The sequence below is a fragment of the Leptinotarsa decemlineata genome, unplaced genomic scaffold (assembly GCF_025532065.1).
Source record: "Leptinotarsa decemlineata unplaced genomic scaffold, Ldec_3_MD MMD2_tig00026363_RagTag_RagTag, whole genome shotgun sequence".
NCBI classification, from domain to species: Eukaryota; Metazoa; Arthropoda; class Insecta; order Coleoptera; family Chrysomelidae; genus Leptinotarsa; species Leptinotarsa decemlineata.
The window spans coordinates 1,690,689-1,712,269 of NW_027412706.1; the positions used below are offsets into that span (position 1 = coordinate 1,690,689).

Below are 21,581 nucleotides of genomic sequence, written 5' to 3' on the forward strand. Positions count from 1 at the left end.
AATAAATAAATGCATGTGAAACTCCCAGCATCGGTAAAATCCTTATATGGTCTTGAAAACTGTTGAGTATCAATGTACGTGGACTTTATTTCCTGTGATATGAATTTTTGGTAAATAGAGAGAGAGCAAATATTTCAAATTGAACCAAACTGTGCTCACCTTGAAAATAATGAATTAAAACGAGAGGTAAAGAGAAAAAAAAAGCGTTACCAGGCGTTTGGGAACTGGTAGTTTTCCTAAAGTATATATAATCAAATGAAGCTTTTCTTGTTGTTTGAATCACTTTTTTCAAAGCATTCTTAGTTATTCTTCAGTTATCACCAATGATGGTTGTGGATACTAAAAATCGAAATGTCGTGAAATAGTTGGGTTGGGATATTCTTTCTTATGTAATGTCTCAACGCTTCTTTTGGCGATGAAAATCGTAGACCACGCAATTTACTTTTGACGTTTGGGAACATAAGGAAATAATTTGATGCTGGGTCAACGCTGTACGGGAAATGACCCGTTATTCCGATTGACAGCTGGATTATATTTATGAACAACCACCCAACGTCGCTTGTTTGCTTTACTATTTTCACCAAAGACTTCAGGCAAACATATGTTTGTTGCTAGAGTTATATAAGTAGGGTCTATTTACTCTTTGATATTTCACAAATGCTTCAATGTACAGCTCGTTAAATATAGGAAGATTTTTCTAAATTTCGATATGGTTCTTCCCTTAAGATGCACGTTCATTAGTAGATGGTGAGAGCAAGAGAGAAAATTTTTTATTGATAGAAATTTCATGAAATGTTTTTTGTACTTTATTTGATATATCTCATTTAATGATAACAGACAAACATAATGATAGAACTTGTATTAAATATATATTTATCCATTCACAGATGCTCCCGTTACATGTAATACTTCATCCTCTTCAGATAATTCAAGCTCTCCAAATAGATCGAGCAGTTTACCTTCTTCCCCCATAACAGTTGATACACCTACAAGAACTTCCAAATTATTGGACGACACAATGGATATTTCTCCCATAAAATCTAACAGTTCTCCCGAAACAAATAATTCCATAGAGATTCCGGTGCCTTCAAGATTATTCTTTCAAGACGATTTTCAAGAATTGGGTGAAAGGAAGAAGTTGATAAAATCAGCTTCTGAAACCGATGATGATACAGTACCTTGGAAAAATGATGACGTGAATGGAGGTAATTTATTAATTGTCAAAATAATTCAGGTTGGGTTAGGATTTTGTCTCTATCTGATTTCAAAGGTCCAGGTTTATCAATGGCGATTTAATTGTCACTTAAGGAGTGAGTACGGTATAGCCAAGTGCAAGGAGCTAATGAGCTAGAAACACGTGTCTGCGGTTTGCATATTTCTTGAGTGCTTCGTCCACGAGTTTTTCCTGTTTTTTATTATATACAGGGTCACATGCAAAATTCGGGTCATATGAAAGTTTTTTTTATTAACAGATATCATGAAAATTTGACTTTGCAGTTTATTTGTGCTTGAAAAATGGAGTGAAAAACAGCCTCTTTCATTTTTCATGTGCTACTCTAAAGCTCAAATTTAACAATTTTTTTTGGTAAATTTCGAAAAATGCCAAAGAAAATAGTTGCTCATTTTCCATTTTTATAACCTTGTTTCAAATTCAGACTGTCTACTGTCACTTGGACTTTTTTCCAATTTTTTTCATTTTTTGAATCTTTCGCTCTATCGATTCGAACAAAACATGATACAAATTTCGTAATTTTGATGAATACGAGACTTCAATGTCATATCTTGCACAGAAAATACCCACATTGGCCTGTTACCAGAAAAACAAATGAATACACCTTCAGAAATTCGTCATTGTTGTTGCGAAGTTCAGTTTTTTATTTCATTGTTAAACTGATTAGGATTTTCAATGTATGTTAATATGTCAATAATTGAATAAACGTATTTCTCTTCATTATTATGTCACTGGTGTTCCTTTTTTAAGCAGATTTGTACCCCATTAGCTGCAGATAAGTTCGAAATATTTATATGCAGTTTACACCCAACAGTGTGACTGTTGGATGTAAACTGTTAGATGTAGTTATCGAGCAAATAATATCGCTTCTTGAGGTAAATAGATAAGTACTAGTCTGATCACTCCCGCCTACACGCTACTGACTACTGGCTACTCGATTTCATATCATTTTTAGAAACATGTGAATTCGTTTTCCGATGGCATTCCAGGATAGCTTCCCAAATTTCTGCTACCGCAGTTGTCGGTTGATTGGTAAAACCACCAACACCGACATAAAAACTTGGCAAGTTGACTTGGATGTCACATCCAATAGATGGTTCCATTTAAGTCTTGCTTGCGTTTACGCAGTTATTTTTATCAAGTACTTTTCTTGGTTATCCACATTGTGTTTTCAATTGAGGAACGCCTGCCCGGTACTGACGATGCCCAACAGGCTGAAACAGCTGTCTACCAGTGGCTCTTGAATTGAAATCAATGTGGTAGCGATCAGAATAGTACTTATCTATATATATATATATATATATATATATATATATATATATATATATATATATATATATATATATATATATATATATATACAGGGTGTTAATTAAGTATGTACCATAAATTCAACAGACGATTCTTTAGGTGATTTAAGGAGGAAATGTTCATATCTTAAATATCCTTTACCTAATTTTTTTGTAATTTGGCAATGGTATTTATAACATTAAGGAGCTAATTTAGCCCGAACGTGATTCAATTTATTAAGTCCAGTGGCGTCTCGAGCGGATTTGAACGAATATTTTTGACTTAAAAATGTACGCCACTGACTTTTGTGCAATTTTTATTATTCCTTTGGATGAAACAATTAGAAGTACAACTTTTTTGTCTCTTGAATTTTTTTCGTCTCTTGCTTAGTTGAAAAAAAAGGCGACCTAATTGCATATCCCTGGACCTCACAAGGAATAATATGGGGAATTAAATGTTTCTTTTGAAAATTATTATTTTTACAATTTTTCATTACTAATTATGTAATCATAACAACAAATATTAAATAACATCAACATCTAGACCAGGGGTCTCCAAACTTTGAAGTCTTCGGGCCATAATGATTTTTTCAGTTTGTTCCAAGGGCCAATTTCTGCCCTTAACTATATTTCTAGACTAGGATAGTCGCAAAGTGCGTGACCTAAGCAAATTTACGCTTTTTTGCATTTCAATTATTATTGTGTATTGTGACACTTAACGACATCTAGCGGCGAGTAGTGGTACTATGTACTATCTTTTTCAGCTACCCGCTAGGTGGTATTAGGCGTAATTAAATATTTGGAATTACCGCGTTGGTTCGAGAAAGTTCTGGTTCTAGCTAGTGTATTCCGATCACCTCGAGATGGCAGTAATAATTGCATATAAAAAGGCTAGCGGCGCAACTGCGAGTTAGTCTGCGTATGAAAGGCGAAGGAAGCGAAACTGTCTATTGTGAAATAAAGCAACACCCGTCAATAAAAGTATTTTGATTTGACTTATTGTTTTTATGTGTGATTTGTTAGTATGGAAAAGAAGCGAAAAATCGACAGTGAATGCAGAACGTTCCAAGAAAAATGGAACTTTCAGTATTTTGTGATTGAGTCCAGTAATAAGGCGCTATGTTTAATTTGTAATGAAACCATAGCTGTTCTCAAATACTATAACATTAAACGACACTATGAATCGAAACATCTTTAAAGGTACTCCAAGTATACAGGAAGTTTGCGAAAGGAAAAATTTGAAGCTTTGAAACGCGGACTCAAATCGTAGCAATCTTTGTTTACCAAAGCAAATACTGAACAAGAGTCTGCAACTCGCGCCAGCTTTAGTGTGGCTCTTGAAATCGGAAAACGTGGCAAACCATTCACCGACTGAGAAATGATGAAAGAATGTTTGATTACAGTAGCCGAAGAAATATGCCCCGAAAAGGTAAATTTATTTAAAAGTGTCAGTTTGTCAGCAAACACCGTAGCTCGGAGGGTGCAAGACATCGCAGAAAATATATCATCTCAACTGTCTGACAAAAATGGATATCATGAGTCAACGGATGTGTCAGATACTGCTCAGGTGTTGATTTTTATTCGCGGAGTAGATAAAAGCTATGAAGTGTATGAAGAACTTCTTGATATCGATAGTATTCACGACACGACAACTGGGGCAGATATTTTTAAGGGAGTTGAAAATTCCATTAATATAAAGAACCTTCGATGGAGAAATTTGAAATCTATATAACAACTGATGGAGGCAAAAATATGTATGGTAAAAATAAAGGAGTGGTTGCACTTGTGTCAAAGGCTGTAGAAAATGATGTTGGTTCAAAACCATTAGTTTTACATTGTATCATTCATAAACAGTCCTTGTGCGGAAAATGTTTGGATATGTCTGAAGTTCTAAAACCAGTCATATCAGTTGTTAACTTCATCAGATGCACTGGGCTGAATCACCGACAATTCCGCGAGTTTATTCAATAGATTGGAGAAAATGATTTACCATATCATACTGCCGTACGCTGGCTTAATTGCGGAAAAGTCCTTAAGCGCTTTTTTGAACTTCGAGCAGAGATCGAAATTTTTTTAAATGAGAAGCAGCGCCTTTTTGCCGATTTAGAAAATAGTGAATGGATGTGGAAGTTAGCCTTCTATGTCGATTTGACAAATCATATGAACGAACTGAATTTGAGATTGCAAGGAGAAAATCAGCTTCTCCCTGATTTATACACCAATATCAAATCCTTCAGGCAGAAAATAATACTATTTCAATCGCAATTACGTAAAAAATGTTTCACACATTTTGAAACATGTGAAATATTCAGCCGCACTACAGAGACTGAATTTCCCGTCAATTTTGCAATCGAAACTTTGAGTGCTTTGAAGATAAAGTTTGATACTCATTTTTCAGATTTTGATGTCATTGCGAATGAAATTAAGCTTTTTCAAAATCCTTTTGATTCTGACATTGAAACCCTAGCTCCGGAAGTCCAAATGGAAATTATTGATTTACGGTGCAGTGATATGCTTATGAACAAATACCAAAATTCATCTTTGTTGGAATTTTATAAGAGTCTTCCACTAGAACAATTTGATAATTTGCATAAATTTGCTTGTGGGTTGTTTTCTGATTTTGGTACTACTTACTTGTGTAAGAAAACGTTTTCCAAGATGAAGTACACAAAGAATGTTTACAGATCTCAATTAACCGATTAGCATCTTAAATTTCTTTTGTAAAAAAAAATTGATCCACAACTACTAAGTATTGTCGGTGGAAAATCACAATTACATAAAGCTCATTAGTGTTTTTGTTTTACTGTGATTCATTTCAATCATTTGTTAGTTATTAATATGCTCAAACTTAGATACCTAAGTTAAGTTTTCTTTGTCATCATTTCTGTCGTTAAGTTTTACCTTGCAAGTAAATAAAACCGAGTAATTATCATTCTGTGTTTTCTTCTTCAACTTATCACAGCAATAGTAACAACAATTAGGTAATCATTGGCTGTCGCGGGCCAGATTGATGACAGTAAATCATTGGCTGTCGCGGGCCGGATTGATGACACTGGCGGGCCGGATTTGGCCCGCGGGCCGTAGTTTGGAGACCCCTGATCTAGACTAACGAGTTGCACTAAATTAAGTGTTGGAAATGGCCTCCTGCGGTTTCAATACAACCGTCTAGCTGTCGCATCATTGAATTTCGCACTCTTCTGAAAATACCTGGCGTATTTTTTATTATGTCACATAAATTAATGATTTCATTCCGTAAATCCTCTTCACTTTGAAAAGCAGTTTTTTATACCAACGCTTTAAGGTGTCCCCAGAGAAAATAATCTAAGGGATTCATTTCGGGCGAGCGAGGTTGCCATGGGTGTGGGCCTGCTCTCCCAATCCAGCGATAATGGTAATTTTCATCCAAAAATTGCTGTGCCAGTACACTAAAGTATGGTGGAGCACCATCGTGCATGTACCGCATACGGAATCTTTCCATGACTGGAATTTCTTCTAAAAGTCCAGGTAAGACAAATTCTAAAAACCTTTGGTATTCTTCTCCATTAAGTCTAGGTGGAAGGAAGTGAGGCCCAATGAGATGGTCACCGACAATTCCAACCCAAATATTAAAAGAAAACTTTTCTTGAAAATTATTTTCTATCAAGGCGTGTGGATTGTTTTCGGCCCAAATGTGATTGTTGTGGAAGTTAATAATTGAAATGCGAAAAAAAACAATCTTCGTCTGTAAACAATATTCGACTTAGGAAACCTGGAATTCTTCTTATTTTACCACGTAACCAATTAGAAAAAGCTAGTCTTACAGGCAAATCTCTGGGCAATAGAGCTTGCACACGTTGCATGTGATAGGGATATAGCTGCTGGGCTCTTAAAATCTGCCACACTGTGACATGGGTAATATTCAGTTCTTCAGCAATTTTCCGAGTACTAGTATGAGGATTTACTTCAATCTCATTTAAAACAGCTTCTTCAATTTGAACTGTTTGTACCGTTGCAGGCCTCCCAATGACAACCGTCGGTCTTTTAAAGAGCTGCCTGTTTCAGAAAGTCGTGCATGGAGACGTACAAAAGTTCTTCTATTAGGCACTACACGCTGAGGAAATCTTTCATGGTAAATGCGTCTTGCAGCATTCGAGTTTCCGTGAGCCATTCCATAACAGAAATGCATATCTGCCATTTCACTTTTAGTAAATTGAATCATGTTTTACAAAAATGGTTCGAAAAATAACCACTAAACACACTTTTTATAACAATTATAAATTAAAGGTTTATAAAGTTGACAACAACTGTCAAGTTGTTTATTAAATGTTGCAATCGTTTTCCAGGCAACCCTTGATTATTATTTATGGTATTTTCAGAAGAGTGCGAAATTTAATGATGAGGCGGCTAGACGGTTGTATTGAAGCCGAAGGAGGCCATTTTCAACACTTAATTTAGTGCAATTCGTTAGTCTAGATGTTAATGTTATTTAATATTTGTTGTTATTGTTACATAATTAGTAATGAAAAATTGTAAAAATAATGATTTCCAAAAGAAACATTTAATTCCCCATATTATTCCTTGTGAGGTCCAGGGATATGCAATTAGGTCGACTTTTTTTTCTTAAAAACTAAGCAAGATACGAAAAAAATTCAAGTGACAAAAGTCAGTGGCGTACATTTTTAAGTCAAAAATATTCGTTCAAATCCGCTCGAGACGCCACTGGACTTGATAAATTGAATTACGTTCGGGCTCAATTAGCTCCTTAATGTTATAAATACCATTGCCAAATTACAACAAAATTAGATAAAGGATATTTAAGATATTTACGAATAATTTTTTTTTTTTATTTTAACACTCTGTGGATTTGCGGACCTATTTTTATATGAATATTTCGTCTTAAAATTACCTAAAGAATCGTCTGTTAAATTTATGGTAAATACTTAATTAACACCCTGTATAAAGTGTGGTGATCTTATGCAAGAACTTTGAAATTATAGTGAAACCAATAATGATTGAGAGTAAAGCGCGTTGTCATATCTAAATTTTACGTTACCAGTTTATAGCAGAATCAAAATATAGTAAGCAGTAGAGTTGTAAAATTATAGATAATACATATATCTATAGTTGGTACATATAGTATAGTTGGTAAATTATAGATAATACACAATACTAGTACGATTAAAAGGTATTATTTAGGACAAAAATCAGTAATGAGCTTGTAATGAGTAATACTTATACATTTCCTGATTACTGATCAGTTAAAATTCATTATTTTCTGTATAGTGTTAGATATTTATTACAACTAGTGGCAACGCTGAATTGTACGTTTTACAGTTAAGTTAGTCAGCAATCGACGTGTTGTGATAACAATTGGTGAAAATAATAGTGCTAATAAGTGTTTAAGCGTTACATAATCATATTTCTACACCGTTCTCAAACTACTCAAAAAATGGGAGACATGGTCGGGCCTTCCACGTCGAAAAAGGTAAAACGGTCGGAGTCTTGGTCAGTAAGAGAAAAATAAATTGTACTGCGAGTATTTCACTGTTTTGAAAGAGATCATCAGCCACCAAAAGATGACTTTGTGCATATGTGCTGTAATTCTACGTGTGTACCTCCGAATAACCAACCGGGCATTTCTACATCGTTAAGTTCCACAATTACAAAAGATAAATTAGTTGATATGTGCTCTGATTATACCGGTGTACCAAAATCATCGATTTACAAAATACTAAGAGAAGCAGAAATTCATGGGGACGTACAAACGCCAAAAACTAGTAGCGGACGAAAAAAAATCACAGTTGATGAAGAAGCCAAAACCAGTATACGCAGAACTATTCACAGTTTTTTTTTCAGAAATGAGCTGCCCACACTACAAACAGTTCTGGAGGCACTTAGAGATCATGAATTGGTCTCAAAAATGGGTAAAGAAACTTTTAGGAAACTTGTACACGAAATGAAATTTACGTACGGAAAAGTTGACAGGAAAAGCATTCTCATTGAACGTCAAGAAATAATAGCATGGAGAAGAAACTATCTAAGAAAAATTGACGAATTTCGGAAGCTCAAAAAAAAATTGTACTTCATGGACGAGACATGGGTTAACCAAGGACATACGGTCGAAAAAGTATGGCAGGAGTAATATAACAAGTGCACGACAAGCCTTTATTGAAGGTTTGTCAGTTGGGTCAAAACAGCCATCTGGAAAAGGTAGTCGTCTGATAGTTACGCATATAGGAAGCGACAGTGGATTTTTACCAAATGGTAAATTAATATTTAAATCTAAGAAAACAGACGACTATCAAGAAGAGATGAATGCAGAGGTGTTTGAAAAATGGTTTGAAGGCATCATTCAACTTGTGGAACCTGGGTCTGTCATCGTCATGGACAATGCCCCATACCATAGTCGACATTTAGAACCATTACCGAAACAATCATGGAAAAAAGCAGCAATTCAAGAATGGTTAATTAATAAGAACATCCAATATAACAAAGATAGTTCAAAGGCAGAACTACTTCAGCTAACAAAATTACACACAGACAAATATGAAAAATTCGCAGTGGTTGAAATGGCGTTGAGTCGTGGAATTACAGTTTTAAGGTTACCACCATACCACTGCGAATTAAACCCAATAGAATTAATCTGGGCGCAAGTAAAAGGATATGTGACACGAGAAAACAGAACATTTAAATTAGTGGACGTGCAACATTACCTACAAGAAGTTATTCGAACTGTTTCTGCAGAAGACTGGAAGAAATGCATGCAGCATGTTTTAAAAGAGGAGCAAAAAATGTGGGACGTAGACAACCGTATTGAACACAATATTGAACCAATCATAATTCACTTTGATGATAGCGGTAGCAACAGTGACGAATCTGAGGTTGAAGATTAGACGAAAATTTGTACATTTACATTTATATTATATTCTATTATCAAAAATTTGTAATTTGTATTTTCTAGTACCCCTGACGATGAGTTTAAGTTACTCGAAAGCTTGAGAATAGTTATAAAGAGTTCACTTATCAATTGCTGCAACCCAATAGTGAAAAATAGTTTTATATATATATATATATATATATATATATATATATATATATATATATATATATATATATATATTTATTACAATGTTATTCGATAGTCGACGTTTCGCCATCATCTCAGATGGCATTATCAAGACGAGTTACTGCTTCGCTTCGAAGCGAAGCAGATGGCGTTTCGCCATCATCTCAGATGGCATTATCAAGACGAGTTACTGCTTCGCTTCGAAGCGAAGCAGTAACTCGTCTTGATAATGCCATCTGAGATGATGGCGAAACGTCGACTATCGAATAGTACACAACGGATGAACACCCGGAAAAACAACACATCATATATATATATATATATATATATATATATATATATATATATTGTGTTTTTTATTAATATTGTTAATTTATTTGGTACCTACTATAATTACCACGATTATTACTCCGTTTTTTCATAAGGCCCACCTAATGACTACAACGATTAGGTAAATTACGATATTGCAAAGTTTTAATGAAATAAATAAAAAATGTGTATGAATATTTTAACTAATTGTACTAAGAATTTTTCTTTCATTCTTAACCCTCTCAAAAATTAATAAGCACGCCCCCGATTTGCTGTTAACTGGGCTTACTTCTACTCTCAATCATTATTGGTTTTAGTATACTGCATCAAAAGTGCTGTCCATTATCAAGTGACATATCATATGAAGAGTAGTATAATAAAAAAAACAACAGTACAGTTACTGGAACTAGGAAGGTCGATTATATCAAGTAATTTTGATATTTTGAATTTGATACTTAGCATATTGACATTATCAATTTGGTGTTCACATTATTTTTTCAGGTAACACTTCATCTGATGATTCTGATGGTACCCAAAATGGTTTCCACACTGTTCCTTCTGGTAAAGAAGATATCCGTAACAAAAATGACGATGTTGGTCTTGAAACTGAAGCACAAGACGACAAAAATTCCAACAGTAACCAAAATTGTGTTGGCGATGATGATGAAAATGCTCAAACTGAAAACGAGAATGTATCACGAAACTCATTCAAAGACTCGAGTACTATCCAGGAACGTTCTTCAAAACTTTTGAATATGATCAATGTCAATTCTCCTTTACCTCATAATTTTTTCTTCAAGAGGCGGGCTGCTGGTAGCACATCTTCGCCATCTGGCGGAAGGATAAGAAAACTTATGTCCAACTTCTTTCAAAAGCAGACTGTTGATTTGGCCGAAGAGATAAGCGAGGATGATATCTTAACATTCTCTAGAGAAATCCCTAGTCCACTGGCTGTTCCTAAGAGCAGTATACTGAAGAGGAAATTATCAGATACTGATGATGGCATATCGCCTTGTGCCAAGGCAAGTACTCATGCATATTTCTTTATTGGGCGGTGAATATGAATTTTATGATTTTTTTTTGTCATCAATTAGATCGTTACTGCAACATATTTAACGGCCAACCTAAAATGTGGCTTTCAACTTTTTTAACATCTGTTGAGTACCATCAGCATTTCAGATTCTACAGTTTTTCTTCCCTGTTTCTCTGTTCAATTCATTATGGAATTTCAATTGCTTAAAATATCACTAACTACTGATGAAATCATATATTTTGTAAAGTATTCTAATTAAATAGTAAATATCTTGCCATATCAAACCGAACCTCATAACTCACCAGTTGCGATCATATCCACAGAGGTTTCACATTTACTTTAAAACCTTGAATGAAACTCAAGCTTTTCAGTTACCAAAAAGTGTTGCTGTCCGTAAATGTTTAAGACTTAACAAAGTTAAATAAATGGAATGATGCAAACATCCTCCAAATATTAAATATTGCCAAAATGTTTTTTCAATTAACCATAATAAAATAATATTTGAGAGGGCCAGAAGCATATGAGAACCTGAGAGTATCCGTGAGGAACTCAATAACCCAAAAAAAGGCCTTCAAAGGGAATGGGTACAGTTGAATAGTATTCTAGCGGGTAGTAAGAGTCAGAATAGGGAACCACGAGGTAACCTCGGATAGGCCCCTTGAGGGAAAAGCTTTGCTGCTCTATTTTGAAAATGTTACACACAGAATCGGAAGAATTTAAGAGAAACACGACATGGAACCAATATTTAGGCCTACGAAAACTTTCAGAGAGAGTCTAAGGTCAGCTAAGGACCCCAGAGAGCCTTTAGCAACACCCGGGATATACCGGATCCCTTGTAGCTGCAGGTCAGTCTACATTGGAACCACGAAAAGAAGTATAGGTACCCGTGTCTCTGAACACAAGAGAAATTGTTGCCTCGGGCAAACCGACAAATCAGTTTCAAAGTCAAGAGAAACATTTGAGAGTGTTTTATTTTTTGTTGAAGCTGATTTCATTGCAATAAAATATAAAGTCAAACCACCCACAAATATTTTTTCATGAACAAAATTTTCTTATAAGTGAAGTAGGATGAAAAACTGCAAATGCGAATGGACCCCATTATTCATCAGAAAGCATTCAATGTATTGATTTTATTTCAGAGAAAGAGGGTGAACTTCAGCGATCCTTGTCTCACATCGAAAAAGCTGTTCATCAAAGATGATTTTCATCCCAGCTTGGAGGCAAAACGCCTTTTTGATCCCGTTCCCGATACAAAATCGAACGAAAATATTAAAGACATTTTTGACATCCCAGATGATAGTAGTTCTGATCAGTTGTCAGAAACAGAAAATATTGAAACCGAACCTAGTCTCGACATGCTCAATCCGATGATTTTGCACAAAGACAGGCCCATCTACCCCAAGTTGATAGACTGCAAGGATGATGTACTTGTCATTCTCAAGAGAGTGACCAGTCCTATGTTCATACCCACATTAACTAACAAACTGAAGAATAAGAATATAAGAACGGTGGGAGAATTGGCACAGCAAAGTGAAGCAGAAATTAACAGGTTCCCATTCAAGGTAAGCAATTGATATCATATGAAAAAAGAGGGACAGCAAAATGTTTATTTCTTCTAATACATATATGCTGATCTTAATCGAAATAAAATATTGCCTCTTAAAAAGTATTGGAGAAATAGTTATTTTGTCTTTATTTCAAACAGTGATTTTTAGCTGGGTAGAATTATTCTGAAAGCAATTCAGAGTGATTAAATACGAGATTCAGAGATATTTCACCACTGACTAACATGAAAGTTGCAATTGCTGCTATTTCTTATCCACAATTTAAATTAAGATGGTATGCTAGAGAAGACAATGATAAGTGAAAAAAATATAAAAAGACAATTCAAATGGTTTGACTTGAATCTTAACTATATATTTTTATAAAACTAAACATAATGCATTCGTAAATAACGGTTTTTCAACTTCATATTTAGTATCTATATAAAATAATGACTTTGAATCTCAAAAACAGATAATATCAAATATTTAGGAATACTCGTTGACAAATATTACAAATGAAACTTACAAATTAACTTCATAACAAAAAAAATATGAAGTTTACTCTTCAAATAATTTTTAGAAATTAACCTCCAAATTCTAAATCACTCCTTAATGCAGCCTCAGTCAAACTGTGGCATTCTAGGATGGGGATTAATGATTTTTGAGGATACAGGTGAACTCGCCACTAATCCTTATCTTCATTCAGAATAAGCCAACTCATCACCAAAAATTTCAGTTCATTTTCCAGCCACTATTCTCCTAAAGGTGAATTGATCATCGGCTACATCTTGTCGTGATGGTTACTTAGTTAAAGTTATTTCTAAAAGAGAGTGTCATTGGAGAGTAAAAATTGTGAATTTTTGTTTATTCCAGTGGTTATATAGATATTAGTTGAAATTATTTTATAAAGACTTTTGTGAATGAAAGAGTGTGTTAAGATGATTACTAGTTATGAGTTGGCTGGTTGTTTTTTGAAACAACAATAAAAGAATAAATGAATCAGTAGGTTTGAAAAATTATGTATTATTTTATCTTTAAACATTACACCTCACCAAGTGATATAAAAACTACCAATTATTTTTTGAATGCAAAGCTGAATTGAAAAATTGGATATCAAAGTCACCACATAACCGTTTTCAGAAAATCATAAAATATGAAAATTTAACTCTTTAAATAGAAAAAATAATTCTATCATATCTTGAATAGTTTTAAAGACATTCAATTTGTTACATACTTGAATTATGAATGAAATGTCGATTAATGATAAAAATAATTATATATAGTGACTTCTATTGAAAAAAAACTTAGTAATTTTTTTGTAGCTAATGATGAACAATCTCATGAATTGAATGCTGAATATTTAAGAAACGGTAACTTCTACAAAAAATTTCTACATGATTTTCTAGTAAATAACCTTTCATTGCACTGATGACAGTTGAGAAGATACCGAGAAAACAAATTTGAAACTGGCATTGGAAAAAAGGTGCATTTGGACTTTTTCGGATTTCTCAGGTGTTATTCTCCATGATAAAATATATAGTTCACAAGCCCATGCTAAGTTTTTGACAAGCATATGATACATCTCAAAAATATATGATTTTTATAATGCTCAACCAGAATATGAGTTTCAGCTTTTTGCCACCAACTGTAGGTGGTGCATGTGAAAATATTGCAAAAGTGGATATAGGTCGAATATTTTGTCGGAAAATTCTAATCATACAGCACAAAAAACAAAAATTGCTTAAAAAATATCATAACCATGACACTCGTTATAAAACTATTATTTTTAAGTAACATAATACAGGGTGTAACGTAAGTACATTAAAATATTCAAGTGACTTATTCCTGAAACAATTTTAAGAAAAAAGTCCATATAAACTTGTGTCCGGAAACGCTTCCTTTCGGAGATACAGGACGTTGAAATTGAATTTTTTATTCGTTTTTTTTTAAAAATAACTTTTGCAGAAAATAAGTTAGCACAAAATTTGGTACCCGGGTTTTTTGACATGGAAAATTATAATTTTGTATTAATTTTTATGTAACATCTAGAGAGCGCTGCGTTTGGCACTTTTCATGAAAACACCTAATTTAATTTTCACACCTTTTCCAAGTAAAAAAGGTACACTTGCTCAATAACTCTGGAGGTTATCGTTTTCGAGATATTTACAATTTTCTATATCAATGTATATTACTTGGCTCCTAGGGCACTAAGTGAAGTTAATGAGAACATTACTAAAACTAAGTATGTGGTGGTTCTTGTGAAAATAAACAAATTTTTCCTATAAAATAGTTATCAAAAAATCATTGGTTTCTGAGATACAATTAACTAAAATTGCAAAAAACCTATGACAAAACCAAACCATGATTGGAATAATTTTAACAATTTGTTTGCTATCTGAGTGAAATTAACAAAAAAATTAAAACATCCAAAGAATTATGGAGCTGTATTAAAAAAATGTGTAATGACACTGAAAATCATAAAATTAAATGCATGAAAATGATTAATGGAGTAACTATAACATATACAAAATTTATGACTAATCAATTTATAAATTATTATTCTGAAGTTGGAGCGAACTTAGCAGGAAAAATAAAAAACACGGTGGGTACAAACACATTAAAAAGATATGTGATTTCCTTATATATGGAATGAACAAATAAATCTGAAGTTGAAAATGTAATTGATATTTTATAACTGAGAAAATGACCTGGATATGATGGAATAACTTCAGAAGTTGTAAAAACATTGAAATATCTGATATCAGAACCTTTAGTGTATTTAATAAATATGATTTTCAATACTGGAATATGCCCTGATGCTTTCAAAATTGGAATAATAAAGCCCGTTTACAAAAATAGTGATAAGAATGAAATGAAGAATTATCGACCTATCACATTGATATCTAGTTTAGCAAAAATATTTGAAAAACTCTTTGAGTATAGAATTGAAAAATATTTAGATAAAATCCATTTTTTCTCAAATACTCAATTCAGAAAAAATAAGTCCACACAGAATGCAATTTGTCACATAGTAAATAATGTATATAATTAATTTGATGATGAAATACCAACTTTATTTGTTTTTCTTGATTTAACTAAAGCTTTTGATACGGTCAGCCATTCAATACTTTGGGAAAAATGACAAGCAATTGGATTTCGTGGAACTACATTCGATCTAATGAAAGGTTATTTGCAAAAAGAAAACAATAAGTTAAAATTAATGATATATAGAGTGACAAAAAATATTTATTTATGCTATACCTCAAGGTTCTGTTTTGGGTCCGATATTGTTCAATATTTACATTAATTATTTATTTTATATGCAAACTGAAGGAAAAATTCAATCTTTTGCAGATGATACGGTGATTTCATATACCGCTAGTCGCTGGTGTAATTTAAAAGTATGTGTGGAAGCAGATTTTGAAAATATCAAGAAATGGTTTTATGGTAATTTATTAACGATAAATTTTGAAAAAACCAAATATTTAACTTTCAGTTCTTGCCAACATTTTTCACCAAAATTAGGTCCACTCAAAATTGGTGAGAGTATCGAAATCTTCGAGGCTGACTGTATTAAGTACTTGGGCATAATGATTGACAAACATTTGAGATGGGATCATCAAATCCATTATTTGCTGAAAAAATTAAAGATCTTGCCAAAATTTAAATATTTAAAATAATTCTTGAGTATTGAGTAATTCTTGAGTATACACCATTTGAATTTACTTTATTTTGCTCTGGTTCAATCACAACTACAAAATGGAATATTAGGCTGGGGCGGAGTGAATAGTGACTAAACTTGAAGCTATTCAAATATACTTTCTAAAAATAATCTATAATGAAGGCTTTTTCAAAATCAGTAAAAAAATGGATATATGTCAGTTATATTTTATAATCTTTTGATTTATATGTATAAAAAAAAATAAAACGTTCAATAATATAATCTTGAGTATGATAGAAGAAATAAATCAACATAGTCTTTAAAAAATAGATTGAAGAAAACGATATCTCAAAAAATTACATGTATGTAATTCCTCATATATTTGATAAGCTGCCTCATTATATAAAAAAATCCAATTTTTTTTTCATGTAAAAATTAAATTAAAGAATGGATAATAGGGACTTCACATTTTTTTCCATGATATAATGAATTTCAATAAATCATTATATACATTTCATCAACTATATTTGTGAACAATTTTATTTAATTCATATATAAACAAAAGTTGAAATTATTATTATTATATTGTTATAAATCACATATTTTGAATTTATGTATTCATTTTTCTTCTCTTTTTTACATAATATGTATTCATTTGTTATTTTCTTTTTTTCACATATACATATACAAAGTAGGTATACGAATATAGAGTGTGTAACAACGAAAACTTAACAGAGCCGTTTTTGAATATAAAAAGTAAGATTTTTAAAAAAAGCTCGGACACGTTGATTTCTAATTAAAGGGGGACACCTTTCAGACTAATCAGATTTTTTGTAGTATGCACCCCCTCGGAGGGGTGCGTACACTACACTGGGTGCCTTACACTACTGCTGAAAGAGTTTCAGTTATTGCTTTATTTTTTGGCAACGACCAAAATGCTAATAGAACATCAATTTTATTTAACGAACAAAACTCTGGTAAACAACTAAGCAGAAATCACGTTCTGGATTTGGTCACAACATTCAGGGAGACAGGTTCGGTTTTAAATAAGAAAAGAAATGTTCAGAGAAGGGTAGTGAATGACGATAATGCGATTGGAGTGATTGGTCAAGTCATCGCCAATCCCAGGTTAAGAACTAGAGGTTTATCAGCAATGGCCGGAATAAGCCATATGATCGCATGGAGAATCCTTAAAAACCACAAATTCCATCCTTACAAAATTAAACTTGTTCATGAACTCAATGAGGATAATTTTGACCGAAGACAAGAGTTTTGTGAGGGCATGAGTGAGAGATTAATGCAAAATCCCGAGCTGCTTTATAACATCTGTTTTTCTGACGAAAACTCATTTTATTTAAATAGTTGCGTACACCGTCACAATTGCCGTTCTTGGTCGGATGAAAACCCAAGACAATACGCAGAAATACATATCCAACATCCCCAAAAGTTGAATGTCTGGGCCGGAATATTAGGCAATCGTATTATAGGTCCATTTTTCATTGATGGAAATTTAACCGGTGATTCTTATTTACAACTTCTTGAAGAGGTAATACAATCTTGTATAGTTGAAATAATTGAACAGGATCCAAGATGTCAAGATGAATTTATCCATTTTCAACAAGACGGTGCACCACTCCATTATGCCCAGCAGTTTCGAAATTTTATGAATAATCATTTTGAAGGACAATGGATTGGCAGAAGAGGTCCAATTGAATGGCCAGCACGATCACCTGATTTAACACCACTGGACTACTTTTTGTGGGGATATTTAAAGTCTAAAGTTTATACTACACAGCCAGCCAATTTGGATGAATTACATCGTAGAATTATTGATGAATGCCGAGCTATAACTCCTGAGATGTTGAATAATGTAAGAGAAAAATTCGAACAAAATCTTTATTGTTGCATGGAGCAAAATGTCGCACATTTTGAACATTTACTCTATGTGAGTTTACCCTATGTGAGTTACCCTTATTAGGTGTTACTTTTTTTGTGTGTGCTTTAAAAACAATTATTGGGATTTATTAACCCTAAAACAGTTTTTTAAACTTTTTTGTGTCATCAGCATTCAAAGAAATCAGCAGGTTGTATTCGTTGTGTAGGTAAGTTTTTAGTATGATTCACTTTTTTATCAGAAGCATAAAAATTCATGTTAAAAGGCAACCTTCATAAGGAGGTGCCACTCAATATACCTAAAATGTAAGGGTGGTAACCAACCCCATCCCCCGAAAAATCTCCTCGTAATAAACAAAATAATTCTTACTTTTTTACGAAATCAAATGGACACGTATTAGCAGGTTGTCATAAAAAGCAAAAATTAATTTTTTTTATGAAAGTTCTGAACGTAAATTGTACCTTAAAAACAATTTGATTTTTCTGAACTCAATAAAAATACATTTAAACCTTCAAATTGTCTCGAAAACTAATCGTTACAAAAATTTTCTTTTAACAGAGATGTAAAGGTATTTGAAAGACCTTTAAAACAAGGTGCCACTCGACCTACTTTCCCTATCTAAATGAGGGTCGTCGGACGCACCCCTCATAGGGGGTGCGTACAACAAAATATCAGATTAGTCTGAAAGGTGTCCCCCTTTAATTAGAAATCGACGTGTCCGAGCTTTTTTTAAAAATCTTACTTTTTATATTCAAAAACGGCTCTGTTGAGTTTTCGTTGTTACACACTGTATATGAGATTGTATTTATGAAGATGTATCTGTTATCTGTTTTTATGACTTACCTTGGCACAAGTTTCACTTCTCAAGGTTATTGTTAGTTTATTTAGAAGTTTGTTTATTATTTCCGATGTATATATCATAAAATGTCATGAATAAACTTATATTATTATTATTATTATTGTTGAAACGAATTAAAAAAAAATCATTCTAGCACCCTGTATCTTCGAAATGAAGCATTGTCTTAGGAAAATGTTAACTTGAATATTTTAACGAACTTATGTTACACCCTGTATAATACCTGTACCAGCAATCTGTATCTTTGAACCTATATAATTTTGGATCGATCAACCAGCTCATTTTGAAATACACTGTAATTAAGCCTACAAAACAAGAAATGAAAACAATTTTTCGTATCCAATCCATAAAAAGTTCTTAATGAGTATGGCACCATCCATGAAATTTTTCAATAATCGTTTGAAGGATATAAGTAATATTGAAGCTACTAACAGATTTCTGAAGTCGGTTGGAGAATTTTTATGTAATCTAGAGCCTTACAGTATTGAGGAATTCATTTCTCCAAATGGTTGAATAAACATATATTTTTGATATCTTTTTTTTGAGATATTGTTATAAGCCCAGTATTTTACCAAAACATTTCTATTTTTTTATTACTTCATGTCTTTGAAATTTTGTGACCATTTTCCTTTATTATTAATGTATTTCTCAGCTAAGTGTTTTTCTGTACTGATCATACATGTTTACATATACTCTGTCGAAATAATTATCTATCTATATATCTTTTACGAAACCTTACAGGAATTTATCACCTTAGCATATTTTCATTTTTGGAAAAACAGCCTTAAGTACGGCCTTTGGCTGAGAAGGATAATTGTAGTTAGTATCTAAATTTAAGAAAGCTGTACACGAACTTTTGACAAATCAATCCCCCACTCGGGTTATTGTTTCCACTCTTCCAAGATTTTCATGTGCAGCACCTACACTGAGGTATGAGGCTGAAACTTATTTTCTACTTTGGAAACATGAAAATCATAAATTTTTAAGAGATCAAATTACTCTTTTCAACACACTTGTTTCTCAAATAAAATTACTGTCTCTACGTACAATTCGCATTTGACCTAGTCCTATAGTCATTTCCTGACGGCTTACCTAACCTAACCTAACCTAACCTAACTTATCCTAAGTTGGTTAGCAAAACACGCATTAAGAGACAGTTTTTTGTTCTGATGAGGGAAGATTATTTTCAATAAATTAATTTTATGCCAGAAGTTCTAAATTTTAATTATCATATCAAATGACTCCATAAAAATTCTGCATGGGCTTGTAGGCTAAAGGGCGTAGTGGAAAAATTCAGCCGGTACCAAACATCTTTTTTAAGTTTTTTTTCAAACAAATACAAAATAATCAATAAGACAATTGATTTTTATTACGGATTTTCTGCATTCCAGGTGCCAGTGGTGGCAAATGTTTACAAAGCACTAGACAATTACTACAAAAAGAAAGGAGGTGTGGTGCATGGAGAGTCTGGAGCCGATCGAAAAGTTAATGGTATCAAGGAATCTCATAAGAAGGTTGTTGCCGAAGTTTCAAGCACAATTATTCCGAAATTGGATGTTGCCTCAGAGATGAAGATTTTGATGCAGAGGGCAGCCAAAGAGGTAAATAAATTGATTGAAACACTAGAGTTATTTTAGCTTTTCACATTTTTCACAACAGGCACTTTTCATTTTCAGAACTACCCATTAGAAGATCTAGCAAATATTGTAGTCAGTTCTTTGGACAAACAAAAAGTGATATCGTTGGTAAAGGGACATCAGTCTTCAATATGTGTAACAGACTTTCTGGAAGAATCTGATCATAATTCAGTCTTGAAGCATATATCCGATCGAACAACCATATCCGATGTACTAAATAGGATCTGTGACAGTCGTTCTACAGATGAAGCTGAAGAGTTTTTGGATGGGATTGCAAATTATGCCTCATCAACAGTACCTTTGGAGAAATTGTTAAGAGGACAAAATGTGGAAAAACTTATTGAAGTAGGAATCCAACAGAAGAATTCCACTGAGGAAGAAGTTATTACAAAATGTCTTTTACCTCTCATCAAAAACCCTAGTGATATTTCCCCCTACTTGAAATCATTGTCGATGGCTGATTTTGCCGATATTGTTACTAATAGGTTGGATACAGAAAATCTTGGAGAATTTTTGAGTAGGATAAAAGAATCATATCCAGAAACTTTTTCCAAAGCTGTTTGTGATAATTGTCTAGTTTCGCCGGGAGACATCACTAATTCTTTCAAAAGTGCTCTAGAATTGTTTACTGGTGACCAGAAAATCCAAATGATAGACATGTTCCGGTTTATTAGTGAGAACTTAGATGTAAGCACTTTACTGAATCTGCACGTGGAGTTCCTGAAAAGGATACCCACTGCATTAGAGGGTCAAGAAAAATAAGTTTTTGTATCGATTTTTTATATATTCTTTATATTTTTAATTCTCAAAGACTGCATTTGTATTTTGTATATATATGATCATTATATCAGTAGAGTAAAATTCAGTTGGTATTTTGTTTCATTTATGAAAGGGAGACAGGTGAGAAACAGCGGCGGCTCGTCAGAGAAGGCAAGGGAGGCTTAGCCTCCCCATAACATTTGAGGCTATTTATCGCAATAAATTAAAAGATATTGACAAATAATAATTATTTTTTTCTAAAAATGCTTGGTTATCATTAATTTACTATTAATTTTCAATATAAATACATAATATGCCCGAAA

The 21,581-nt window shown here is 33.0% G+C and overlaps 1 protein-coding gene across 1 annotated transcript in view; it reads left to right on the forward strand.

The window, feature by feature from the left end:
* Nucleotides 1-21,364, forward strand: part of LOC111517160 (uncharacterized) — a 55,679-nt gene extending 34,315 nt beyond the window's left edge. Inside the window, exons 11-15 of the mRNA XM_074185136.1 lie at nt 888-1,205; nt 10,376-10,896; nt 12,047-12,469; nt 20,254-20,463; nt 20,539-21,364. Coding sequence (XP_074041237.1) covers nt 888-1,205; nt 10,376-10,896; nt 12,047-12,469; nt 20,254-20,463; nt 20,539-21,261 — 2,195 coding nt within the window. The 3' untranslated portion in view covers nt 21,262-21,364. The remainder of the gene's footprint in view (nt 1-887; nt 1,206-10,375; nt 10,897-12,046; nt 12,470-20,253; nt 20,464-20,538) is intronic.
* Nucleotides 21,365-21,581: the final 217 nt, after the last annotated feature.